Source organism: Callithrix jacchus, chromosome 18 (genome assembly GCF_049354715.1).
Source record: "Callithrix jacchus isolate 240 chromosome 18, calJac240_pri, whole genome shotgun sequence".
Classification (NCBI taxonomy): Eukaryota; Metazoa; Chordata; class Mammalia; order Primates; family Cebidae; genus Callithrix; species Callithrix jacchus.
Window position 1 is genome coordinate 11,557,685 of NC_133519.1, and position 23,212 is coordinate 11,580,896.

A 23,212-nucleotide genomic window follows, 5' to 3' on the forward strand; every position below is an offset into this window, starting at 1 on the left:
AATTTAAGACTCTTAGAAGAGTACAGAATAACATAGATTGTAGGTAATTTATAAAGAAAAGAGATTTATTTGGCTCACTGTTCTAGAGCCTGGGAAGTCTAATCAAGGGGCCACATCTGGTGAAGGCCTTTTTGTTGTGTTATAACATGGAGAAGGAATTCCATGGTGAGGAAGTGCATGTGAGACAGCAAAGGGGGGTCAAACTCCTCAGATAAATAACCCACTGCCTCAAGAATGACAGTAATCATGAGAGTTTTGCCATTATAGTCTAGTTACCTCTTACAGATCCCACTTTTTAATTCACTGCTTAATCCCACGTCTTAATGCATGACAGCTGCTTAATGTCCTTCTCTTTTGCCTTGGTCACTTCTGAGCCTGTTTCTACTGACTTAATTTTTGTCCTGGTTATAGGGCAAATTTTCATGCTTCTTTATTTGTCTAGTAATTTTTGATTGGATGTTGGATATTGTGAAAGCAGTGTTATTGGGTGCTAGATTTTGTTAACATTTCTTTAAAGAGTAGAGTGTTGCATTTCTTTTTTTTTCTGGCATATGGTTAAGTTACTTACAAATTACTTTGATACTTTTCAGCTTTGCTTTTAAGCTCTTTTTGAGTAGTTTAGAGTACCTTTTACTTTAGAACTAATTTAGCTTAACTCCTAAAGCATGGTCTTTTTGAGTTCCTTCTGAATTCCATGCAGATTTAGGGAGGTCTCTTTATTCTGGCTCAAGGGAAGTTGAATGATTCCATAACCCGTGTGAACTCTGGGAATTGTTTATTTACCGCTCCCCACTGATAATAGTTCTTTCCTTAGATTGTTATTCAGTCAAAATTCAAGGGGACTTAATACAGATTTCTGCAGCTATTTCTTGGCCTTAGCTCCCTCTTGCATGCTCAGCCCTGCAAATTCTAGCTGTTTTGGGCTCCTTGAACTTCAGTCTTTGTTTATTCAACTCAGTGAAGTTGCCAAACTCTATTCAGCTGCTGTTTGGGTGTTACCTCCAGGCAGAAAGCTGAGATGATAGGAGCACTCATCTTGTTTGCTTCCCTTTTCTCAGGGATCACAGTTCTTAGCTGCCTGTTCAGGTCTAAAAATAGTTGTTTCCTATGTTGTGTCTAGTTTTCTAGTCGTATTTAATGGGAGGTTAATTACAGACCACCTGGAAGTCCACAGATTGTTCTGTAAAAGGATATTTTTATTTAGGGATAATTTGATTAAAAGTTGATTTTAAATATTCTTGGCTTTAAAAGAAATGCCAATGGAACTCTACTTCTTATTATATAGAGGAATAAATTCCAGATGGATTAAGGGCTTAAATGACAAAACAAAAAATTAAAAGCTCTTAATAGAAAATATTGGTGAATAGCTTATAGATCTTGGGAATAGAGAAAAGTTTCTTGAGATGCAAAAAGTGTTGGTTATAAAAAGATTGATAAATTGGACTCTTTCCAGAATTCACAAAAACCTTAAATAAAGTGGTTATAAAAAGATTGATAAATTGGATTCTTTGTAGAATTCAAAAAAAACCTTAAAGTGACAAAGTGGAAGAAGATATTCACAGTACACCCAATGGAACAGATTATGTCAAGAATATATAAAGAACTCCATAAATCAATAAGAAAAGCACAGAAACTTAGTATGAAGGTAGGCAAAACGCATGAGTAGGTACTTTACAAGAAATGGTACTCATATGGTCAATAAGTATATGAAGAGAGATTCAACATCATTAGTAATTAGGGAAACGTAATTAGGACCATAGTAAGAAATCTTTTCACACCAATTCCATTAGCACAATTAAGAGGATCTTTTTATGTATCGCTGAAAGAGAACAAATCGTTGCAGCCACTTTAGCTTACATTTTGCATTATCCCATGAGGTTGAATATGCATGTAACTCTGCAGTTCACTTAGGGTTATACTCAGAAGATATACTCAGAGGAATATCTTTTGCATCTACAACAGGAGGCATGGATACAAATGTTAATAGCAGCATTATTCACAGTAGCTAAAATCCAGAAACAACCCAAGTGCCCATGAGTGGGAGAACAGATTTCAAACAAACAAATGAGCAACTACGATATATTCACACATCAAAATGCTGTATGCAGCAGAGTAAACCCCAAAGATAATGTTGTGATGAGACCGTAGTATAATATTAAGTGAAAAAAGTAAGTGCTTTAAAGTCTCATTCATTTTGATACTCTATTTTTATAAAACCAAAATATCCTTTAAAATTAAAATAAAAGGCTGGGCGCATTGGCTCACGCCTGTAATCCCAGCACTTTGGGATGCCAAGGTGGGCGGATCACCTAAGGTCAGGAGTTTGAGACCAGCCTGGCCAACATGGTGAAACCCTGTTGCTACTAAAAATACAAAAATTAGCTGGGTGTGGTGTTGCCTACCTGTAGTCCCAGGTACTTGGGAGACTGAGGCTGGAGAATCACTTGAACCCAGGAGGCAGAGGTTGCATTGAGCCATGATTGCGCCACTGCACTCCAGCCTGGGCAACAAGAGTGAGACTCTGTCTCAAAAATACAATTAAATTAAATTAAAATAAAAAATAAAAATGTAAGGATTATATATAAATGCAAAAAACATGAAAAGTAAGGGAATCATGAACATGGTTGGATATGATAACTTTTTGGTGTCAGGGAAGCAAGGATATAGGGATGTGGGATGGGGCAGAGACTATATGGTTTGAATTAAATTATTATCAAGGTCTTAGCTTAGCTTTTATTTTGCTTTTCACGCTATCTGTTTACTAACAAAAATTCCACTCTTGCTTAAATAATTTTTTTTTTTTTTTTGAGACAGGGTCTCCTTCTGTTGTCCAGGCTGGAGTGTAGTGGCACGATTGTGGCTCACTGCAGCCTCTGCCTTCTGGCTCAAGCAGTCCTCCAACCTCAGCCTCCTGGACTACAGGTGCATGCCACCATGCCCAGCTAAATTTTTGTATTTTTTTTTTTGTAGTGACAGGGTTTTGCCATTTTGCCCAGGCTGATCTTGAATTCCTGGACTCAAGTGATCTGCCTGCTTCAGCCTCCCAAAGTATGCTGGAATGTCAGATGTGAGCCACCGTGCCCAGCCTGCTTAAATCAGTTTTAGGCCTTTTCTTTGGAATCGACTTTAGAGCCAGTTCAGGCCACGCACAAGTATCAATTATATTGCTTTATAATCAACCCTAGGTTTTCAGCTCCCTTCAAATTTGCTTGCTTGTTCATTCATGATATTTACCACCTTGGCTTCAAATGACTTTTAACTTTCTGAAAATGAAATCCACTCTGAAAATTGATCATTGCTTTTGAAGATATTTAAAAGTATGCTAGAGGTAATTTTAATAGCAAAAATAAGATTATGCTCCTCCTGCTGCGTGTGCTTATTTGAGGTGGGCAGATCACCTGAGGTCAAGAGTTCCAGACCAGCCTGGCCAACATGTGAAAAATCTTCTCTACTGAAAATACAAAAATTAGCCAAGTGTGGTGGTGCACGCCTGTCATCCCAGCTATTTGGGAGGCTGAGGCAGGAGAATCACTTGAACCTGGAAGGCAGAGGTTGCAGTGAGCCAAGATTGGGTCACTGTTTTCCAGCCTGGGCAACAGAGTGAGACTCCATCTCAAAACAAAAAACAAAAACAAGATCATGCTCCTTTTGAAAAGGGGGTAGTTCTTTTTTATACATATAACCATATACATGTTTGTCAAAAGTAAGTCTTAGTTTAAAGTGGCTTTCTTAAGTGCATAGCAGAATGTACTAATCAATATCAGTCTAAGCCTGACTAGATGATTCTGTGATTTAATTTGTAGTAAGTATGCATTTCTTTTGTTCTTCTCCTCCACCAGGTATACAATGTTTACATGGCAGGGAGGCAGCTGTGTTCCAAGAGGTACCGGGAGTTTGCTATCCTACACCAGAACCTGAAGAGAGAGTTTGCCAACTTTACATTTCCCCGACTCCCAGGGAAGTGGCCATTTTCATTATCGGAACAACAATTAGATGCCCGACGTCGGGGATTGGAAGAATATCTGGAAAAAGGTAAGCCAAACTATCAAACCCTACTGTACTGAGTAGACGTAGTTTCTAGGTATGTAACTTCTAAACTGCATGGCCAAATTCGCTGAAACTGAATAGTGAACGTAAGTCAGGTTTCTGACGGTAAGTACTGAATGATCTGGAGCTTTGAAGGAAGACTGAAATGTCCAGTACAGTGATCAGTAGCCTGTTTCATTGGTTTGTTGAATGCTTAACTTACCAGAAAAATGGATGTTTAGTTTTTGATGCATTTGGTGATCCCTAATGGACCTTTGTTTTTAGGGTTATATTATCTGCCAACAAACACATAGTAGACTCAGCAATATGCTTGATTTGAGAACTAAGTGGGCAATATTAAGGCACTTTTAATATTTAAGACATTTTTATTAAAATGATTCTTGGCTCACTGGTGTATCCTACATGAAAACTTTATTCATTTTACAGGCATTCACAGATAGGTTTGCTGAGTTGTAGGTAATCTAGAGTACCCTTGTTCTGAGCAGGTTAAAGGTAGATACTAATACTTCTGTATTGAATTTTTTTTTTTCTTTTTGGAGACAGAATCTTGCTCTGTTGCCTGGGCTGGAGTGCAGTGGCATGATCTCAGCCTACTGTAACCTCTGCTTCCCAGGTTCAAGCCTCCTGCCTCAGCTTCCTCAGTAGCTGGGACTACAGGCGAGCACCACCATGTCTAGCTAATGTTTTGTATTTTTATCACACACGAGGTTTTTCCATGTTGGCCAGACTGGTCTTGAATGACCTTGATGACCTCAGCTGATCTGCCCGCCTTGGCCTCCCAAAGTGCTGGGATTACAGGCATGAGTCCCTGCGCCTGGCCCTATATTAAAATTTACCTGTTATCTCAGTGCCTCCAAATGATGCATCAGGAGTCTGTGGATATGGATGCTGAAAAATTTGTTTGTCTAGAAAGGGAGGAAGATGACACACTCCTCAATAAGATAGTTCATCTGTGGCTCAGGGAAGAGCCACATTATAAAGTTACATAATTTGGTAGCTTTTTCAATAGGTTTTTCTTTAAAATACTAGTTTAGTAGAATAATGGTTTTACGTGATGTTGAGTGATTCTGTTTTCTGTAAGTAACTGACCTAGTTGAATCTTTTAAAAATTTTTGTAGGGAGCCTCATTCATGTAGGGAGCCTTATTCTATGGGGAAAACCATTTTCCCCATAGAAGATAGTGGTACTTCCTTGTCTGTTTTTAGTTTTTTCTAACATGGATTGGCCTCTCTGAACAAAGCCCTTGGGAAATGAGAAAGGGTACAATTTTAAAAAATAAAATGAAGTAAAATCATCAGTTTAATTTACTATTCTCATGAGAATGTCAGGAAATTAACTTGCTTAAATTTAGAGGATTAGCTACCTACCCTACCAAGCTGCTTGCTTTCCTTCCCCCACTGTTTTTTTTAGTTGTTTTGAAGCTAAAGTCAGTGGGGTGAAATGATGTGAATTCTTAATTACCTACCCCAGTTTTCCCAAAATGGCTTTAAATTTTTTTGGTTCTCTGACTGGCCTGTTTTTAGGCCAAATAAATATTTTTCCTTTAGTATTTCAATTTTATGTTTGGTTTATTACTGATTAACCTTTCCCTACCACTGCCTCTTTACTCCATGTTCTGTTGTTCTAGCTTGTTCATAGGTCACACAAGACTGTGAACTTATATTTACTGAACTTTGTTGTTTTCTTTGAGACAGAGTCTTGCCCTGTTGCCCAGGCTGGAGTGCAGTGACGTGATCTCGGCTCACCGCAACTTCCGCCTCCTGGGTTCAAGCAATTCTCCTGCCTCAGACTCCTGAGTAGCTGGGACTACAGGCCCATGCCACCATGTTCAGCTAATTTTTTGTATTTTTAGTAGAGACAGGGTTTCACCATGTTAGCCAGGATGGTCTTGATCTCCTGACCTTGTGATCCACCCACCTCAGCCTCCCAAAGTACTGGGATTACAAGCATAAGCCACCATGCCCAGCCTATCTACTGAACTTTTATTTCTCTTTTCTGGTTATGTTTAATATTTTTAGCAAGCTACATCTTTGTATTTTCTCTTATTTCTTGTTCTGATCATATTTAGATGAATGCCATGCCTTAAAACCTTACATGCAGGCATGGTGTGTTGCCTCATTATTGCCTGCTACTGATGATTTAAACTTAAACTTTGATATGTCTTTGACTTTATATCCTCGATTTTAAGGCCTTATGCCAGATTTTATCTTTGTTTTCTCCAGTGTGTTCAATACGAGTAATTGGTGAGAGTGACATCATGCAGGAATTCCTGTCGGAATCAGATGAGGTAGGTGAATACCCCCTTTAGTGACTGTTTCCCACTTGGCTTCTTGTGGGGGAAGTCAATTAAAGGTGTTGATTATGGGTTAAATTTCCATACGCTCTCCAAAAGACTATATTTTTTCTACTCCCTTTTTATATGTATCCTACTTACCTGTCCTTTAAGACCCAGGTTCACTTTCTCTTTGAAATGTCAGGTCCACTTCCTCTTCGAAGCCATCCTTGATGACTGTCATCAATTTTTCATTCCACCAAAATTTTTTGCAATTGATTCCATTCAATGATCACCTGTTGCTATCTCATCCTCTGATTTTTATACATATAATCAGATTGTCGCTTTATGTTTTAGCTTACAAGAGTGTGTGCTACCTGTAGGTAAGAGCTAAATCTTGATCATCTTAGTATTCCCAGTGCCTTACCACAGTATCGAGCATGTTGTAGGTTCTTAGTAAATTTTAACTGAATAGAAGAATGAATATTTATTTTTTTATTTTTTTTATTTTTTTTATTTTTTTTAATTTTTTATTGGATTATAGGTTTTGGGGTACATGAGCAGAGCATGCTAGAATGAATATTTAATGCTAATACAGTAGTGTGTTATCCACGACTTAGTTTATATGTATATGCCTTATTTTCCCAACTAGATTATAAATTTCTTATAGGCAAGGACTTACAGTAAATCAGTGGTTATAATCATTTTAGGCATGAATAGTTCCCTTTTTAAAGTGGTAAATGAAAATGGACTTGTTCCGAAAAAACTTTCTAGTAAAAATTACAAGGTCAGAAATTACAAGAGGAATGTGTTAATCATCAAAAGCAGTAAGAGGATTTCTTTTGAATTGAGAATAAGAATTGTTCACTTTTTGCTAGAAGAAAATTGAGCATCAGGCTAACTTTGAAAGGAAAAATGGGTGAGACTCAGGTATCCATTTTTTTCTTTCAACAATATCCTGATTATTTCAGGGTTCAGAAAGGAACTTAGGATATCTCTGGATCCAGTCCACATGCCTAGCCATTAATACCAGAGAATATACATCGAAACTACTGCTTTCAGTTATTTTCTCTTCTCGCTTGTGAATTCTGAATGGGGAGAGGGAAGTGAATCAAAAATCTCATCTGTGTTTGACCTAGACTGTTTCACGCAAGTTTTCTGTTTTGAAATGTGAACACGTTGGCTTCAACATATTTCTTTTCTCCCTGCTTCTCTTAAAGGTTAACTTCTGCTGTAGCCCTGCAGTCAGCTTTATGACTTGTAAATGTATTGACTTTTTTCCCTTTTTCATTGGAACTCACTTCCTCTCTATCACGTTTTAGGTTATTGTCTAGCTAGCTTGTTACAGGGAGAGTGAAGATATACTGAGTCATAAATTCCTTCTCTGTGTCTTTTTCCCCCAGAACTACAATGGTGTCTCTGACGTAGAGCTGAGAGTAGCATTACCAGATGGAACAACGGTTACAGTCAGGGTTAAAAAGAACAGTACTACAGACCAAGTATATCAGGTAAATTAAATGAACAAGTAGACTTCACATTGGATGGTATGAAGCGAACGAAGATAGATCAAATGAGTCAATACATGTAAAGTGCTTAGAGTGTCTGGCACATAATCAGTTTATTAAATGTTAGCTACTATTGTTATTATTAATGTGAAAGTACTTTACCCTCCTTAAAAGAAAGGTTGGTATATATCCCAGGTTGTAGTGATTAACCCCTCCTTTTTTTTGAGACTGAGTCTCACTCTTGCCCAGGCTAAAGTGCAGTGGTGTGATCTTGGCTCACTGCAACCTCTGCCTCCCGGGTTCAAGCAATTCTCCTGCCTCAGCCTCCTGAGTAGCTGGGACTACAGGCACATGCCGCCATGCCCTGATAATTTTATATTTTTAATAGAGACGGGGTTTCACCATGTTTGCCAGGATGGTCTTGATCCCTTAACCTTGTGATTCACCCATCTCGGTCTCTCAAAGTACTGGGATTACAGGCGTGAGCCACCGTGCCCGGCCAACCCCCCCATTTCCAATTGTAAAAGAGCTTTATAACACACATGAAAACAGAATAGTATAATGAATCTCGATATAGTAATCATTCATATTTAATAATTGTCAAGATTTTGCCACATTTGCATTATGTATCCTGTTTTTCTTTTCCTTTAAGTATTTAAAAGTAAATCCCTTATTATCGGATCTGCGTGTACTTCAGCGTGCATCTAAAAATATGGACCTTCTTCTTACAAAACCACAGTGCCATTACCCAACCTTAAAAATTAGCACTATTGCCTTGGTATTATTACCTACAAACTACTCCATAGTCACATTTTTCCAGTTGTCTAAAAATGATTTTTTACAATTGGTTTGTTAAAATCTGAATCTAAACAAAGTCCTTAGATCAGATTTGATATTTGTGTTTGTTTTAATGTAGAACATTCCCCGTTTCCCCAGCTTTTTGTTTTCATGCCATTGTTTTGTTACAGAAATGGGTCAGTGTCCTGTGGAATGCCCCACATTCTGAATGTATCTGTTTGTTTTCTGGTGGTGTCATTTAATATGTCCTTCTGTGTCTCTATATTTTCTATAAATGGAAGTTTGCTCTAGACGCTCCATTAGATTCAGGGTCTACTTTTTTGATAATACTTCATAGTTGGTGCTATATACTTTATACTGCTTCTCAACAGCAAGTATACAATACTGGGTTATCCCATTTTAGTGGTTAACCTACTAAGGTTAACCAGTAGGTTTAGGTGGTGAAATCTGATCTCTGTTGTAAAGTTCACCACTGATCTTTTTCAAATGAATGTATGCATTGATGATTATTGCCTTAACCAGTGATTTCATTAAAGATTACAACGTGGTGATTTTCTAATACTCTCATTTCTTCACACTGATTAGCTAGAATTCTTCTTAAAATAACTTTTCCTTGTCAACTAACGCTATTTAATTATCTTGAAATACAGTTTGTGGGAAAGACAGGATACATATTTATTTTATTTATTTATGTATTTATGTATGTATGTATTTATTTATTTTGAGATGGAGTCTTGCTCTATTGCCCAGGCTAGAGTGCAGTGGCACACTCTCGGCTCAGTGCAATCTCTGCTTCCTGGGTTCAAGCAATTCTCCTGCTTCAGCTTCCTGAGTAGCTGGGATTACAAGGGTCTGCTACCATGCCCAGCCAATTTTTATATTTTTCGTAGAGACAGGGTTTCACCATGCTGGCCAGGCTGGTCTCGAACTCCCGACCGTAGGCGATCAGCTTGCCTCAGCCTCCCAAAGTGCTGGGATTACAGGTGTCAGCCAGCTCGCCTGGCCAGGATATGCATTTAATCCTTTCTTTTCATTGCCGATTTTCAGAGTAAATACATCATTATATATAAATATAATTATATATAATTAATAATATATAAGATATAATATGTATTACATATTAAATAATATATAATAAATTATGTATAATTATATTAATGCATGATCATACAAGTAATATTTAATATATAGAATGCATTATGAAATAACATTATTATATATCATAATTTAGTATCATGGGTTTTTAGATTCAATGTGATATAATCAATAGCATATAGTATCTTTTTGATGCTCAGACTGTTCTGTCTTTGGCCAGTGAAAGCTCCTTCATGTCTGCTCCTGTATGCTTTTGATGCAACCTAATATTTTATGATAGCATCCTTGCTTTTTGGTACAATAAGATGTCCTGGCCTCATCTTTGTATATTCCCTACCCTAGATATCTAGAATAGGCCATTTCCCCAAGGAGTCCCATTCTTTTAGTGAGAAACGGTATTTAGAGATCATGATCTGGGTGCTGGGTATGCCTGTGTGTCTTTTCATTGGCCTTTAATCCTGACTTGATCAGAATCTTCAGGGAGACAAGCAGGTTTCTGGGTACTAATGCTTATATTTCTCCTTTGTAGCAAATGTTAAAAAATCTATCCTCCATATGTTTATTCATCCACTGTATATTATGGTAAAGGATATATGCAGGATCTCAGGCATTTCTGAAATTACACAATGGTGGAGAATTTTAAGGAAAGTACTAGTTTTCCAGCTTGCTGATGTTTTGTTTTGTTTTGATTGCTTTTTTCCAGTGTTCCTCTAGGTTTTTTATACTTTCATCTCAATCCTGTTACTGAGACTTGTATCTATAAACTATTTTCTAAACCTTGAAAGCATTTTAGTTTCTATCCAGTACAGTGTAGAATGATAAATTGGAAATGTCCAGTTCCTCTATCACATCATGGATGAACCTAGGCCTCATATGTGAGCAGATATGAGAAGGGATATAGTCATATTTGGTTGACTGAGATACTAATATTCAACAGTTTTATCTTTGTTTTATCAGCAAAACAATGGCATGACAAATACATACCTTACTTATATTGAGATTGATCTGGCAAAGACATTTTGTTACTGCTGGTTTGTCTTTTATTGTTGTTTGTATGTAATTGTCATTTATTCTCACACAGAATCTTCCAATTTCTTTTTTATTTGTCCTGTTAGGACCTGAGTTCCTAGAGAGAATGAGTGATTCTTGTTTAATATGCCTCTGTTGTCCCAGCATTTTGCTATTTTATGTTGATATTATGCTGGTAATTCTTAGGAAATGGAGGTGCCTAATGATCCCAACATGAGACATGGATCATCTAAAAAGTAAACAAAAATAATTTGTGAAGCCAGAATATAATTGACAATATTTTAAGCTCTAGAATCAAATATGTATTTTTTTGTGTTAATGTATTAAATGTAGGCTGAATGTTTGAAACTGAATATTTAAGAATTTGTTTTCTTTTTAAGATCTCTGCTATTAAGTACATTTCTTGTGAGTGATACTAAAAAAGAATGAAGTCATATTCAGAGAGGGAAGCTGATGTTTAAGGAGAGACTATTAGCAGCTTGCATTGGAAGGGAGAAACTCATATTTAGAGATCATAGCTGTTTGGGCCAGATACAGGTGGTTTTTTCCCTTTTCTTTCATATGTATGTATGCATGAATGCGTGTACACACACAAAGAAGCCTAGCTATGCACCATGAATATAGTTTTTATCAGACCAAGATGGCAGAACCTCTCCCTTTTCCTTCCTCCTTAAGCAGACACCTGCCTTTTCCTATAGCATTGTCTGACTTAATGTATCTTGTTGAACCTTAGGCTATTGCAGCAAAGGTTGGCATGGACAGTACGACAGTGAATTACTTTGCCTTATTTGAAGTGATCAATCATTCCTTTGGTAAGTGCCAGTGGCTGATAATTAAGTTTTGTTTTCTAATACTGTCAGAAAGAAACTATTTACCTAGAGAAGAACTTGAGGACAAGGGGAGATCCTGCTCATTAGAACCATCTGTAACAATCAGACCCATTAAACTCAGGTCATAAGGATGTCTGATCACTGTTGATTCTTTTTTCTCTTTGGTAAGTATAGGTTACAACCAGCACTGAATCGGCAGATACTTTCATGAGGTTCTTTTAAATCTGAGGTTGAAAATTCATATATTCCAATAAAACAGGCTTAAAAAGATGGGATATTCTACTTAGCCACATGTTGTTTCAGTGTACTTTAGGATTTTTGTAAAGATTCTTAAGAGTAGCATTCTGTTTTTCAGAAGTTAGAAAGATACACATTGCTTTAAAGCCTTGTTTTAATGCATACATTTAAGTTTCTGTATAAATAAATTTCCTCTTCCAAGGAAGTTGTATTGCATGGTGACAGGAAGTTTCTCTTATCTCTTATTTTATAAAAGCTCGGGATCACCATCCTATTGGTTGCACTGAGACTACAAAGAGGAGAGAGTGAGAGCCTTCTCTGAATAGCATAGATTTCCAACAGTTTACGGGTCTCTTCCATGTCGTATATATTTATACAGGCCTAAGGCCATAATTGATATAGATAATACTGGTTGATCAGACCTTCCTTATCCCAGAAAGGAGGTGAGTTTGGTGGATTTAGGTTGCCTCGCCATCTCAGATCCAGGTAGAGTAACTTTGATTCCCTGAACGCAGCCATCTCCCTAATATTTTTTTTTCTTCCCAACTCACAGCAGTGTAACTAGGCAGATGTAAATTACATTACAGAGGATTACTAAGGTACCAGGACATTTGGATTCTAACCTTATTTTTTTTTCTAAGTTTTAGTTTCATTTTCTATAAAATGGAAAATATTAGATGTATCTTTTGTAGTGTTATAAAGCCAGGTAAACATTGAGAGAGGAAGTAATCTCAGCAGTTTGAGAGGCTGAGGCAGGAGGATTGCATGAGCCTAGGAGTTTGAGACCAGCTTGGGCAACATAGTGAGACTGCCATCTCTACAAAAAATTAAAAAATTAGCCAAGTGTGGTGACACATGCAGGTGGTCCAAGCTAGGAGGCTGCGGTAGGAGGACCATTTGAGCCTAGTAAGTTAAGGCTGCAATAAGCTGTGATTGTGCCACTATACTCTAGCCCAGGCAACAGAGTGAGACCCTGCCTCAAAAATAAATAAAGAAAAGGAAAGAAAACTCAGCCTTTCCAAAGAAAGGCAATTTAGAAATTAAAAGTGGTAGTTTTTTTTTATCCTGCTTGGAACATTACTCAGAAGACACTTTTCACTTTGAAGAATGCTATAGGATTTTTGGAGGTAGGCTGGAAAGAACCTTTTGGCCTTAACAGTAAAAGCAGTTCATTGAGAATTGCCTCATGAGAGACACTGAATGCACATAGCTGGGTAAGAGGAGAGGCTTGCCTTAAGGATATTTAGTGGACATTAGCTGTAACGTACTAGTTAATGGATCAGCTGTTTTAACTAAATTTGGAGTTTGTGCTGTTGCAGTTATGTTAACTGATTTGTGTTTCAGTCTATTCTGTGTTGCTATAAAGGAATACCTGAGGCTGGGTAATTAATAAAGAAAAAAGGTCTACTTGGCTCATGATTCTGTTGGTTTTCAGCTGATGTCTACCAAGCATCTTTAAGATTGGGTTCAAGATTGGGCATCGGGTAAGGTCCTCAGGCTGCTTTCTTTCCTGGTGTGTGCAGAGATCACATTAGGCCCCACCTCAGACACTGGGGATCCAATGTCAACATGAGCTTTGTCAGGGGACAAATATCCAGACCACAGCAACCTGTCGTTCAAGTGATAGGTTTCAATCAGCTTGAGACTTGACTGGTCATGGTCATAGCTAGAAGGGATATTTGGCTGGACAGATGTGGCTGTTTTGTGCTCCCAAGGCAGAACTCCTTGATGAATTTGAGCTGATGTTCTGGTTAATGATAACATACCACTCCTGATTTGCCTTACATAGTTTATATGAGGGAAATGTCTTACATATTTTTACTCCAGTTTTCTGTGTTTTATCTTTCCTTTAGTGCGTAAGTTGGCACCTAATGAGTTTCCTCACAAACTCTACATTCAGAATTATACATCAGCTGTGCCAGGTACCTGCTTGACCATTCGAAAGTGGCTTTTTACAACAGAAGAAGAAATCCTCTTAAATGACAATGACCTTGCTGTTACCTATTTCTTTCATCAGGTAGGTGAACTGATCTTCTTGAAAGGCACAACTGCTTTTTATGTTTGAATATAGTTGGTACTTTGCCAATTCTCTGTGAATTCCTAGGTAAGCTGCCTTGCTCCTGGGTCTTGAGTTACATTTGTAAAATGTTCTATCCCATTTCACAAAAGATAAATAAATAAGTTTTAGAAGCAAAGCTATCCTGGAGTTTTAAAAATATGTATTCTAATATTTTTAAACAATAGAAAATGAGCATGTGGCTGTGGACCTGTTCAAAATTTTTCTACCGATATCAAACATACACAGAGTTTAAAGCATCTAAATAGTTCTGCACAGTTTATTATGAAAAACGGTTGCCCCTGCTTATTTCCATCTCCCCCCATAGGCAACCACCTTCACCTCTTTTAGCTTTGTTTTTGTTTGTTTTCTTTTTGGTATTTACTTCTATGTCTCCGTTATAACTTGGTTATATTGCTTCTACTTTAATTTTTCAGATTCCAGCAGCATCTATTAATTTCCCACTATTGAAGATGAGACACAAGCTGTCTTTCCTCTCCCGTTCTTAACCTATGCCCATACCTTTTTCATCTCTCCCATCCCCTTAATATAGTCAAATTATAATATTTGTTAGATCAGTATTCAGTGTTTACAATATCATGACTCTGTAAATAGTGAAATTTACAACATTTTTATTTTCCCCCAGCTAATTATTCCCCTCATTTTTCATTTGCTTGATTTTCTGTGTACTTGTAATTAATTTAGCTCCGTACTCTTCACCAGTTGTCTAAATCTCCTCTAAAGACATTCAGTTCAGAACCATCATGAATAGTTCATGAATTTTTGCTTTTTGTAGAAATCTTTTTTTTGGGTGAAGGGGGACGGAGTTTCGCTCTTGTTACCCAGGCTGGAGTGCAATGGCGCGATCTCGGCTCACCACAACCTCCGCCTCCTGGGTTCAGGCAATTCTCCTGCCTCAGCCTCCTGAGTAGCTGGGATTACAGGCACGCGCCACCATGCCCAGCTAATTTTTTGTATTTTTAGTAGAGACAGGGTTTCATCATGTTGACCAGGATGGTCTCGATCTCTTGATCTCGTGATCCACCCACCTCGGCCTCCCAAAGTGCTGGGATTACAGGCTTGAGCCATGGTAGAAATGTTTTGTGGAACCTCTTCCTCTGTCCCTGTGTGAAGTGGCGGCTCTCCACTCTGGTGCACAGCTGGCCTGGTACTGCCCTTCCCCACTACCACCTCCTGTTTCCAGTGTTAGAGTACATCGTTTGTTTTGCTTTACCCCCTTATTTTTGTAGAATACATTTTCAGAGCTGTTCCTCTTTTTATATATGTAATTTTTTAATTTTTGTGGGTACATAGTAGGCATATATATTTTTGGAGTACATGGGATGTTTTGATACAGGCATGTGGTATGTAATCACATCACAGAAAATGGGGTATCCATCCCCTCAAACATTTATCTTTTTTTTTTTTGAGATGTCGCCCTGGCTGGAGTGCAGTGGTGTGATCTCAGCTCACTGCAACCTCTGCCTCCTGGGTTCAAGTGATTCTCCTGCCTCAGCCTCCCGAGTAGCTGGGACTACAGGTGCGTGCCACCACGCCTGGTTAATTTTTTGTATTTTTAGTAGAGATGGGGTTTCACCATGTTAGCCAGAATGGCCTTCATCTCCTGCCCTCATGATCCACCCGCCTTGGCCCCCACAAAGTTCTGGGATTACAGGTGTGAGCCACTGTGCCTGGTCAAACATTTATCTTTTATATAACAAACAATCCAGTTATACTCTTTTAGTTATTTTAAAATGTACAATTAAATTATTATTGACTATAGACACCCTATGGTGCTATCGAAGTACTAGGCCTTATCATTAATTCTACATATTTTTTGTGCCCATTATCCATCCCCATCTCTCTCCAAATTCCGCACTACCCTTCCCTTCCCAGCCTCTGGTAACCATCCTACTCTTTATCTCCATGATTCAATTGTTTTGATTTTTATAGTCCACAAATAATTGAGAACATGTGATGTTTGTCTTTCTATGCCTGGCTTATTTAACTTAACATAGTGACCTCCACTTCCATCTATGCTGTTGCGAATGACTGATTCTCATTCTTTCTTGTTATGGCTGAATAGTACTCCATTGTGTAGAAGTACCACATTTTCTTTATCCATTCATCCGTTGATGGATAATCCATCGGATCCATTCATCCGTTGATGATTGCTTCTAAATCTTGACTGTTGTGAACAGTGCTGCAACAAACATGGGAATGTGGTTATCTCTTCAGTATACTGATTTTCTTTCTTTTGGGTATATACCCAGCAGTGGGTTGTGAGATTGTGTGATGTTTCTAATTTTAGTATTTTGAGGAGCCTCCAAACTGCCCTCCGTAGTTGTTGTACTAATTGCATTCCCACCAGTAGTAAACAAGGGATCCCTTTTCTCCATATCCTTGCCAGCATCTGGTATTGCCTCTCCCTTGGATATAAGCCATTTTAACTAGGGTGAAATGATATCTCATTGTAGTTTTGGTGTGCATTTCTTTATTTTCCTGTTGTTTGAGCTCCTTATATATCCTGATTATTAATCCCTTGTCAAATGAGTAGTTCGCAAATATTTTCTCCCATTCTGCAGGTTGCTTTTTCACTTTGTTGATTGTTTCCTTTGCTGTGCAGAAGCTGTTTAGCTTGATGTGATCCTATTTGCCCATTTTTGCTTTCGTTGCCTGTGCTTGTGGGGTACTACTTAAGAAATCTTTGCCCAGACCGATGTCCTGGAGAGTTTCCCTGAGTTTTTTCTTTTAGTAGTTTCATAGCTAGAGGATTTAGATTTAATTTTTGAATCTATTTTGATGTGATTTTTGTATATGGCAAGAGTTAGGTATCTAGCTTCATTCTTTTGCACGTGGATATCCAGTTTTCCCAGCACCATTTATTGAAGAGACTGTCTTTTCCTAGTATATGTTCTTGGCACCTGTATCGAAAATGAGTTAACTGTAGGTATGTGGATTTGTTTCTCAGTTCTTTACTGCGCTCCATTGGTCAGTGTGTCCGTTTTTATGCCAGTACCATGCTGTTTTTGTTACTAGAGTTCTGTAGTATTGAAGTCAGGTAATATAATTCCTCCAGTTTTGTTCTTTTTCTTCAGAGACAGGGTCTCACTTTGTCACCCAGACCGGAGTGCAGTGGCATGATCACAGCTCACTGCAGCCTCAAGCTATCCTCCGGCTTCAGCCTCTCCAGTAGCTGGGGCTGTAGGTGCACACCAACATGCCCAACTGATTTTTTAAGTTTTTGTAGAGGTGGGAGATCTTGCCATGTTGCCCGGGCTGGTCTTGAGCTCCTGGTCTCAAGTAATCTTGATCTCCTAAAATGCTGGGTTACAGATGTGTGCCACCACACCCCACCCAGTTTTCTTCTTTTTCGTAGGATATCTTTGGCTATTCTGGGTTTTTTGTGATTCTGTCTAAATTTTAGGATAGTTGTTTTCTATTTCTGTGAAGAATGTCATTGGTATTTTGATAGGAATTGCATTAAATCTGTGGTCACTTTGTATAGTATGGACATTTTAACAATATTGATTCTTCCAATCCGTGAACATGGAATACTTTTTCCATTTGTTGGTGTCCTCTCTTCAATTTCTTTCGTCGTGTTTTAATTTCTTTTTCAGATTGTTCACTGTTGGCATATAGAAATCCTACTGATTTTTATTGTTGAGTTTGTATCCTGCAACTTTACTGAATCTATTTATCAGTTCTAATAGTTTTTTGGTGGAGTCTTTAGGTTTTTCCAAGTATGAGATCATAGCATCTACAGACAAGGATAATTTGACTCCTTCCTTTCCAGTTTGGATGCCCTTTATATCTTTGTCTTGTCTGATTGCTCTAGCTGGGACTTCTAGTACTATGTTGAATAACAGTGGTGAAAGTGGGCATCCTTGTTGTGTTCCAGATCTTAGAGGAAAGACTTTCAATTTCTCCCCATTCAGGATGATACTAGCTGTGAGTCTGTTGTATATAGCTTTTATTATGTTGAGGCTCCTTCTATACCCAGTTTTTTGAGGGGTTTTTATTATGAAGGCATGTTGAATTTTATCAAATGCTTTTTCACCATCAATTGAAATTATATGGTTTTTGTCTTTCATTCTGTTGATTGACATTGTCAGTTGTCACACTGATTAATTTGTGCTTTTGAACCATCCTTACATTCCCAAAGATATATCCTACTTACTCATGATGATTTTTTAAATATATTGTTGAATTCAGTTTGCTTATATTTTGTTGAGGATTTTTGCATTAATATTCATCAGTGATATTGGTCTGTAGTTTTCTTTTTTGATGTATCTTTGTGTGGTTTTGGTTTTGTCTTTTTTGATATGTCTGGTTTGGTATCTTTTTTTTTTTTTTTTTTTGAGATGGAGTCTGGCTCTGTCACCCAAGCTAGAGTGCAGTGGCATGATCTCGACTCACTGCAACTTCCACCTCCCAGCCTCAAGCGATTCTCCTGCTTCAGCCTCCTAAGTGGCTGGGATTATAGGCGCCTGCCACCACACCAGCTAATTTTTGTATTTTTAGTAGAGACAGGGTTTCACTGTGTTGGCCAGGCTGGTCTTGAACTCCTGACCTTGTGATCCCCCACCTCGGCCTCCCAAAGTGCTGGGATTACAAGCGTGAGCCACCGTGCCCAGCCTTGATGTCTTTTTTGATGTGTCTTTGTCTGGTCTGTCCTTGAGAGTGATCCATGTGCTGGATCACTCTCAAAAGAATGTGTGTTCTGCAGTCATTGGATGAAGTGTTCTGTAAATACCTATTCGATTCATTCGGTCTGTAATGCAGATTAAGCTCAGTGTATCTTTGTTGATTTTCTGTCTGGAAGCTCTGTCCAATGCTGCAAGTTGGGTGTCAAGGTCTCCAGCTATTATTGTATTGGAGTCTGTCTCTCTCTTTAACTGTAATAATAGTTGCTTTAGATATTAAATATATATCTAGGTGCTCCAGCATTGGGGGCACATATGTTTAAAGTTGTTATATCCTCTTACTGAATTGACCCCTTTATCATTATATAGTGACCTTCTTTGTCTTGTCCTATATTTTTGTCTTGAAATCTATTTTGTCTAAGTATAGCGCCATGTTCTTCCATCGTCTTAGAGTATATTTTTCCATCCCTTTATTTTGCATCTGTGCGTGTCTTGATAGGTGAAGTATGTTTCTTACGGACAGCAGATCAGTGGTTCTTGTTTTATTTATTCAGCCGCTCTGTTGACTGAAGAGTTTGGTCCACGTACATCCTGTGTTACTCTTGATAGTAAGGCCTTCTGCCATTTCATTACTTGTTTTATGGTTGTTGTGATCTTCTCTTCTTTCTTCCTTGTAGTGAAGGTGATTTTCTCTGGTAATATGATTCAGTTTCTTGCTTTTTATTTTTTGTGCATTTGTTGTATATCGGTTTGAGGTTACTATGAGGCTTGCAAATACTATCTTATAATCTGTTATTTTAACCTGATAACAACTTAACACTGTTTGCATAAACAAGCAAGCAAAAAGAAAACGAATGAAGGCTCCGTGCCTTAAATATATCCCCCTGCTTTTTAACTTTTGTTGATGGTGTTTATACCTTCTTGTACGATGTTTTGAAAAGTTGTTGTAGTTATTACTTTTGATTGATTCATCATTTAGTCTTTCTACTTAAGACATATAGTTTATATACCATAGTTACAGCGTTAGGGCATTTTGTGTTTTTCTGTGTACTTACTATTACCAGTGAGTTTTATACTTTCAGCTTATTTCTTACTGCTCATTAACATCCTTTTCTTTTGATTGAAGTATTCTTTTTAGCATTTCTTGTAGGCCAGGTCTGGTGTTGCTAACATCCCTTAGCTATTGTTTGTCTTGTAAAGTTTATTTCTCTTTCGTGTTTGAAGGATAATTTCCCTGCATATGCTATTCTAGAGTATAGGATGTTTTCCTTCATCAATAGACTAAACTCTTTCCTTTAAATATATCATGCTGTTCTCTCCTGGCCTGTAACGTTTCCACTGAAAAGCCTGCTGCCAGATGTATTGCAGCTCCATTGTATATTGTTTCTATTCTCCTGCTGCTTTTCCGATCTTGTCTTTATCCTTGACCTTTGGGAGTTTGATGATTAAATGCCTTGAGGTAATCTTCTCTGGGTTAAGTCCACTTGGTGCACTATAACCTTTCTGTACTTGGATATTGGTATCTTTCTCTAGATTTGGGAAGTTTTCTGTTACTATCCCCTTGAGTAAACTTCACCTCTTTCTCTGCCTCCTCTTTAAGGCCGATAACTCTTAGATTTGCCCTTTGAGGCTATTTTCTAATCCTGTAGGCCTCCTTCCTTGTGTCTTACTGTTATCTTTTGTCTCCTCCATGTACTTTCAAGTAGCCTATCCTCAAGCTCATTAACTCTTTCTCCTGCTTGATCAATTCTGCTATTAAAAGACTCTGAGAGGAACGATCCAAGATGGCCGATCGCTAACATCCCGGGATTGCAGCTCTCAGGGAAGGCGCGGAGAACTAGAGGACGTCACACTTTCAGACAAAGTCTGGTCGCTCACGGAGCAGAAGATCCCCCAGTGGTGGAAACACACGGGTCGCCAGCGCGACTCTCGTGGTTGGCGCAGCGGTTCCGCCGGCACCTCGGCGCGGCAGCTCTCGGAGCAGAGTAAACAGGACCGGTTCCCCTTCTGACCGAGGTTTGGAGCCCCGGGAAGGCAGAGTCACCTACTACGGAAACAAGAAGGAAGCCCGACAGGAGAATCCTGGGCAGAAAAGCACCATCAGTTTTAACGCCGCTGCTCTGGCCCTGGAACTAACAACCTGGACGTCCACTCAAGAGACCTAATCTGAAAGTTGGTAATTTCAAAGACGACAGGAGGATAAATTTACAATGACGGGAAGAAACCAGCGTAAAAAAGCTGAGAATACTCAAAGTCAGAACGCCTCTCCCTCTAAAGATGATCACAGTTCCACATCAACAATGGAACAAGGCTTGATGGAGAACGAGCTCATCCTGATGACAGAATCACTCTTCAAGGAATGGATAATAACAAACTTAGGTGAGTTAAAAGAACATGTTGTAGCCCAACGTAAAGAAACTAGGAACTTTGAAAAAAGGTTTGATGAAATCCTATTGAGAATAGACAACTTAGAGAGGAGTATGAGTGAATTAATGGAACTGAAGAATACAATACAGGAACTCCGAGAAGTATGCACAGGTTTAAACACTCGAATTGTTCAAGCAGAAGAAGGGATATCAGAGGTCAAAGTCCAACTTAATGAAATAAAACGTGAAGAAAAGATTAGAGAAAAAAGGATAAAAAGGAATGAGCAAAGTCTCCAAGAAATGTGGGACTATGTGAAAAGACCAAATTTACGTTTGGTAGATGTACCTGAATGCGACGGAGAGAATGAATCCAAGCTGGAAAATACCCTTCAGGATATTATTCAGGAAAATTTTCCTAAACTAGCAAAGCAGGTCAACATTCAACCCCAGGTAATACAGAGAACACCACAAAGATATTCCTCAAGAAGAGCAACCCCAAGGCACATAATCGTTAGATTCACCAGGGTTGAAATGAAGGAGAGGATACTAAGGGCAGCCAGAGAGAAAGGTCAGATAACCCACAAAGGCAAGCCTATCAGACTTACCGCAGATCTCTCGGCAGAAACTCTACAGGCCAGAAGAGAGTGGGGGCCAATATTCAACATCCTCAAAGAACAGAACCTTCAGCCCAGAATTTCATATCCAGCCAAACTAAGCTTCACAACTGAAGGAAAAATAAAATCTTTTATGAACAAGCAAGAACTCAGAGATTTTATTACCACCAGGCCTGCTTTACAAGAGCTTCTGAAAGAAGCATTACACACAGAAAGAAACAACCAGTATTAGCCTTTCTAAAAATACACCAAAAAGTAAAGAGCACCAACATAAAGAAGAATTTACACCAACAAATGGATAAAACAGCCAGTCAACATCAAATGGCAGTAACCCTAAATTTAAATTGACTAAATTCCCAATCAAAAGACACAGCCAAAACCCAACAGCATGTTACATCCAGACCTATTTCACATGCAAGGATACACAAAGACTCAAAACAAAGGGATGGAGAAAGATTTACCAACCAAATGGAGAGCAAAAATAAATAATAAATAAATAAAAAGCAGGAGTTGCAATTCTTGTATCGGATAAAATCGATTTTAAAGCAACAAAGATATGGTGGTAAAAGGATCAATGCAACAACAAGAGCTAACGATCCTAACACCCAGATAGGAGACTTAGATTCAATGAGACAGAAAATTAATAAGGATATCAAGGACTTGAACTCAGATCGGAACAAGTAAACTTAATAAATATTTATAGAGCTCTCCACTTCAAATACACAAAGTATACATTCTTGTCAATACCACATCATACCTACTCATAGGTTTAAATGAAACATTGATTGGCCATTATTAATACCCAATTTTTTTCGAAATAAAGCAATATTTCCATTTACTCTCCCTCTTTCTCTTCCTCTTTCTTCCTCTCCTTTACTTATTATTTTTTTTTCTTTCCTTCTCTCAAAAAAAAAAGAAATCAACTTGTAAACCTCCAGATCTAGGTCGGCAATGTCTCTTTCATTGCTTGATTTCCTTTCTTCCCTTCCCTCCCTCCCTCCCTCCCTCCCCGCTTCCTTCCTTCCTTCCTTCCTTGATCCCTTCCTTCCTCCCTACCGTCCTTCTTCCCTTCCTTCCTGCCTTCTTCCCCCGCCAAAAAAAAAAAAAAAAGACTGATGGGTGGGCATGGTGGCTAATGCCTGTAATCTTCAGCACTTTGGGAGGCCAGGGTGGGCAGATCACGAGGTCAGGAGATCAAGACCATCCTGGCTAACACAGTGAAACCCCATCTCTACTAGAAATACAAAAAATTAGCCGGGCATGGTGGCATGTGCCTGTGGTCCCAGCTACATGGGAGGCTGAGGCAGGAGAATGGTTTGAACCCGGGAGGCAGAGGTTGCTGCAGTGAGCCGAGATCATGTCATTGGACTCCAGCCTGGGCAACAGAGCAAGACTCCGTCTCAAAGAAAATAAAAAAGACTCTGATGATGTTCTTCAGTATGCCAGTTGCATTTTCCAGCTCCAGAATTTCTGCTTGATTCTTGTTAATTATTTCAGCCTCTTTTTTTTTAATGAGACAGAGTCTGGCTCTGTCACCCAGGCTGGAGTGCAGTGGTGCAATCTTGGTCCACTGCATCTCTGTTGAATTTATCTGATAGAATTCTGAATACCTTCTCTGTGTTACCTAGAATTTCTTTGAGTTTCCTCAAAACAGCTATTTTGAATTTTCTGTCTGAAAGGTCACATATCTCTTTTTCAGCAGGATTGGTCCCTGGTG

At 38.5% G+C, this 23,212-nt stretch overlaps 1 protein-coding gene across 15 annotated transcripts in view; it reads left to right on the top strand.

The window, feature by feature from the left end:
- Window positions 1–23,212, top strand: part of SNX27 (sorting nexin 27) — a 120,320-nt gene that overhangs the window by 59,736 nt on the left and 37,372 nt on the right. For all 15 annotated transcript variants that reach the window (XM_078355649.1, XM_078355647.1, XM_078355645.1 and 12 more), the window contains 5 exons: window positions 3,840–4,032; window positions 6,270–6,334; window positions 7,723–7,827; window positions 11,480–11,558; window positions 13,667–13,830. In XM_078355649.1, coding sequence (XP_078211775.1) covers window positions 3,855–4,032; window positions 6,270–6,334; window positions 7,723–7,827; window positions 11,480–11,558; window positions 13,667–13,830 — 591 coding nt within the window. In that variant the 5' untranslated portion in view covers window positions 3,840–3,854. The remainder of the gene's footprint in view (window positions 1–3,839; window positions 4,033–6,269; window positions 6,335–7,722; window positions 7,828–11,479; window positions 11,559–13,666; window positions 13,831–23,212) is intronic.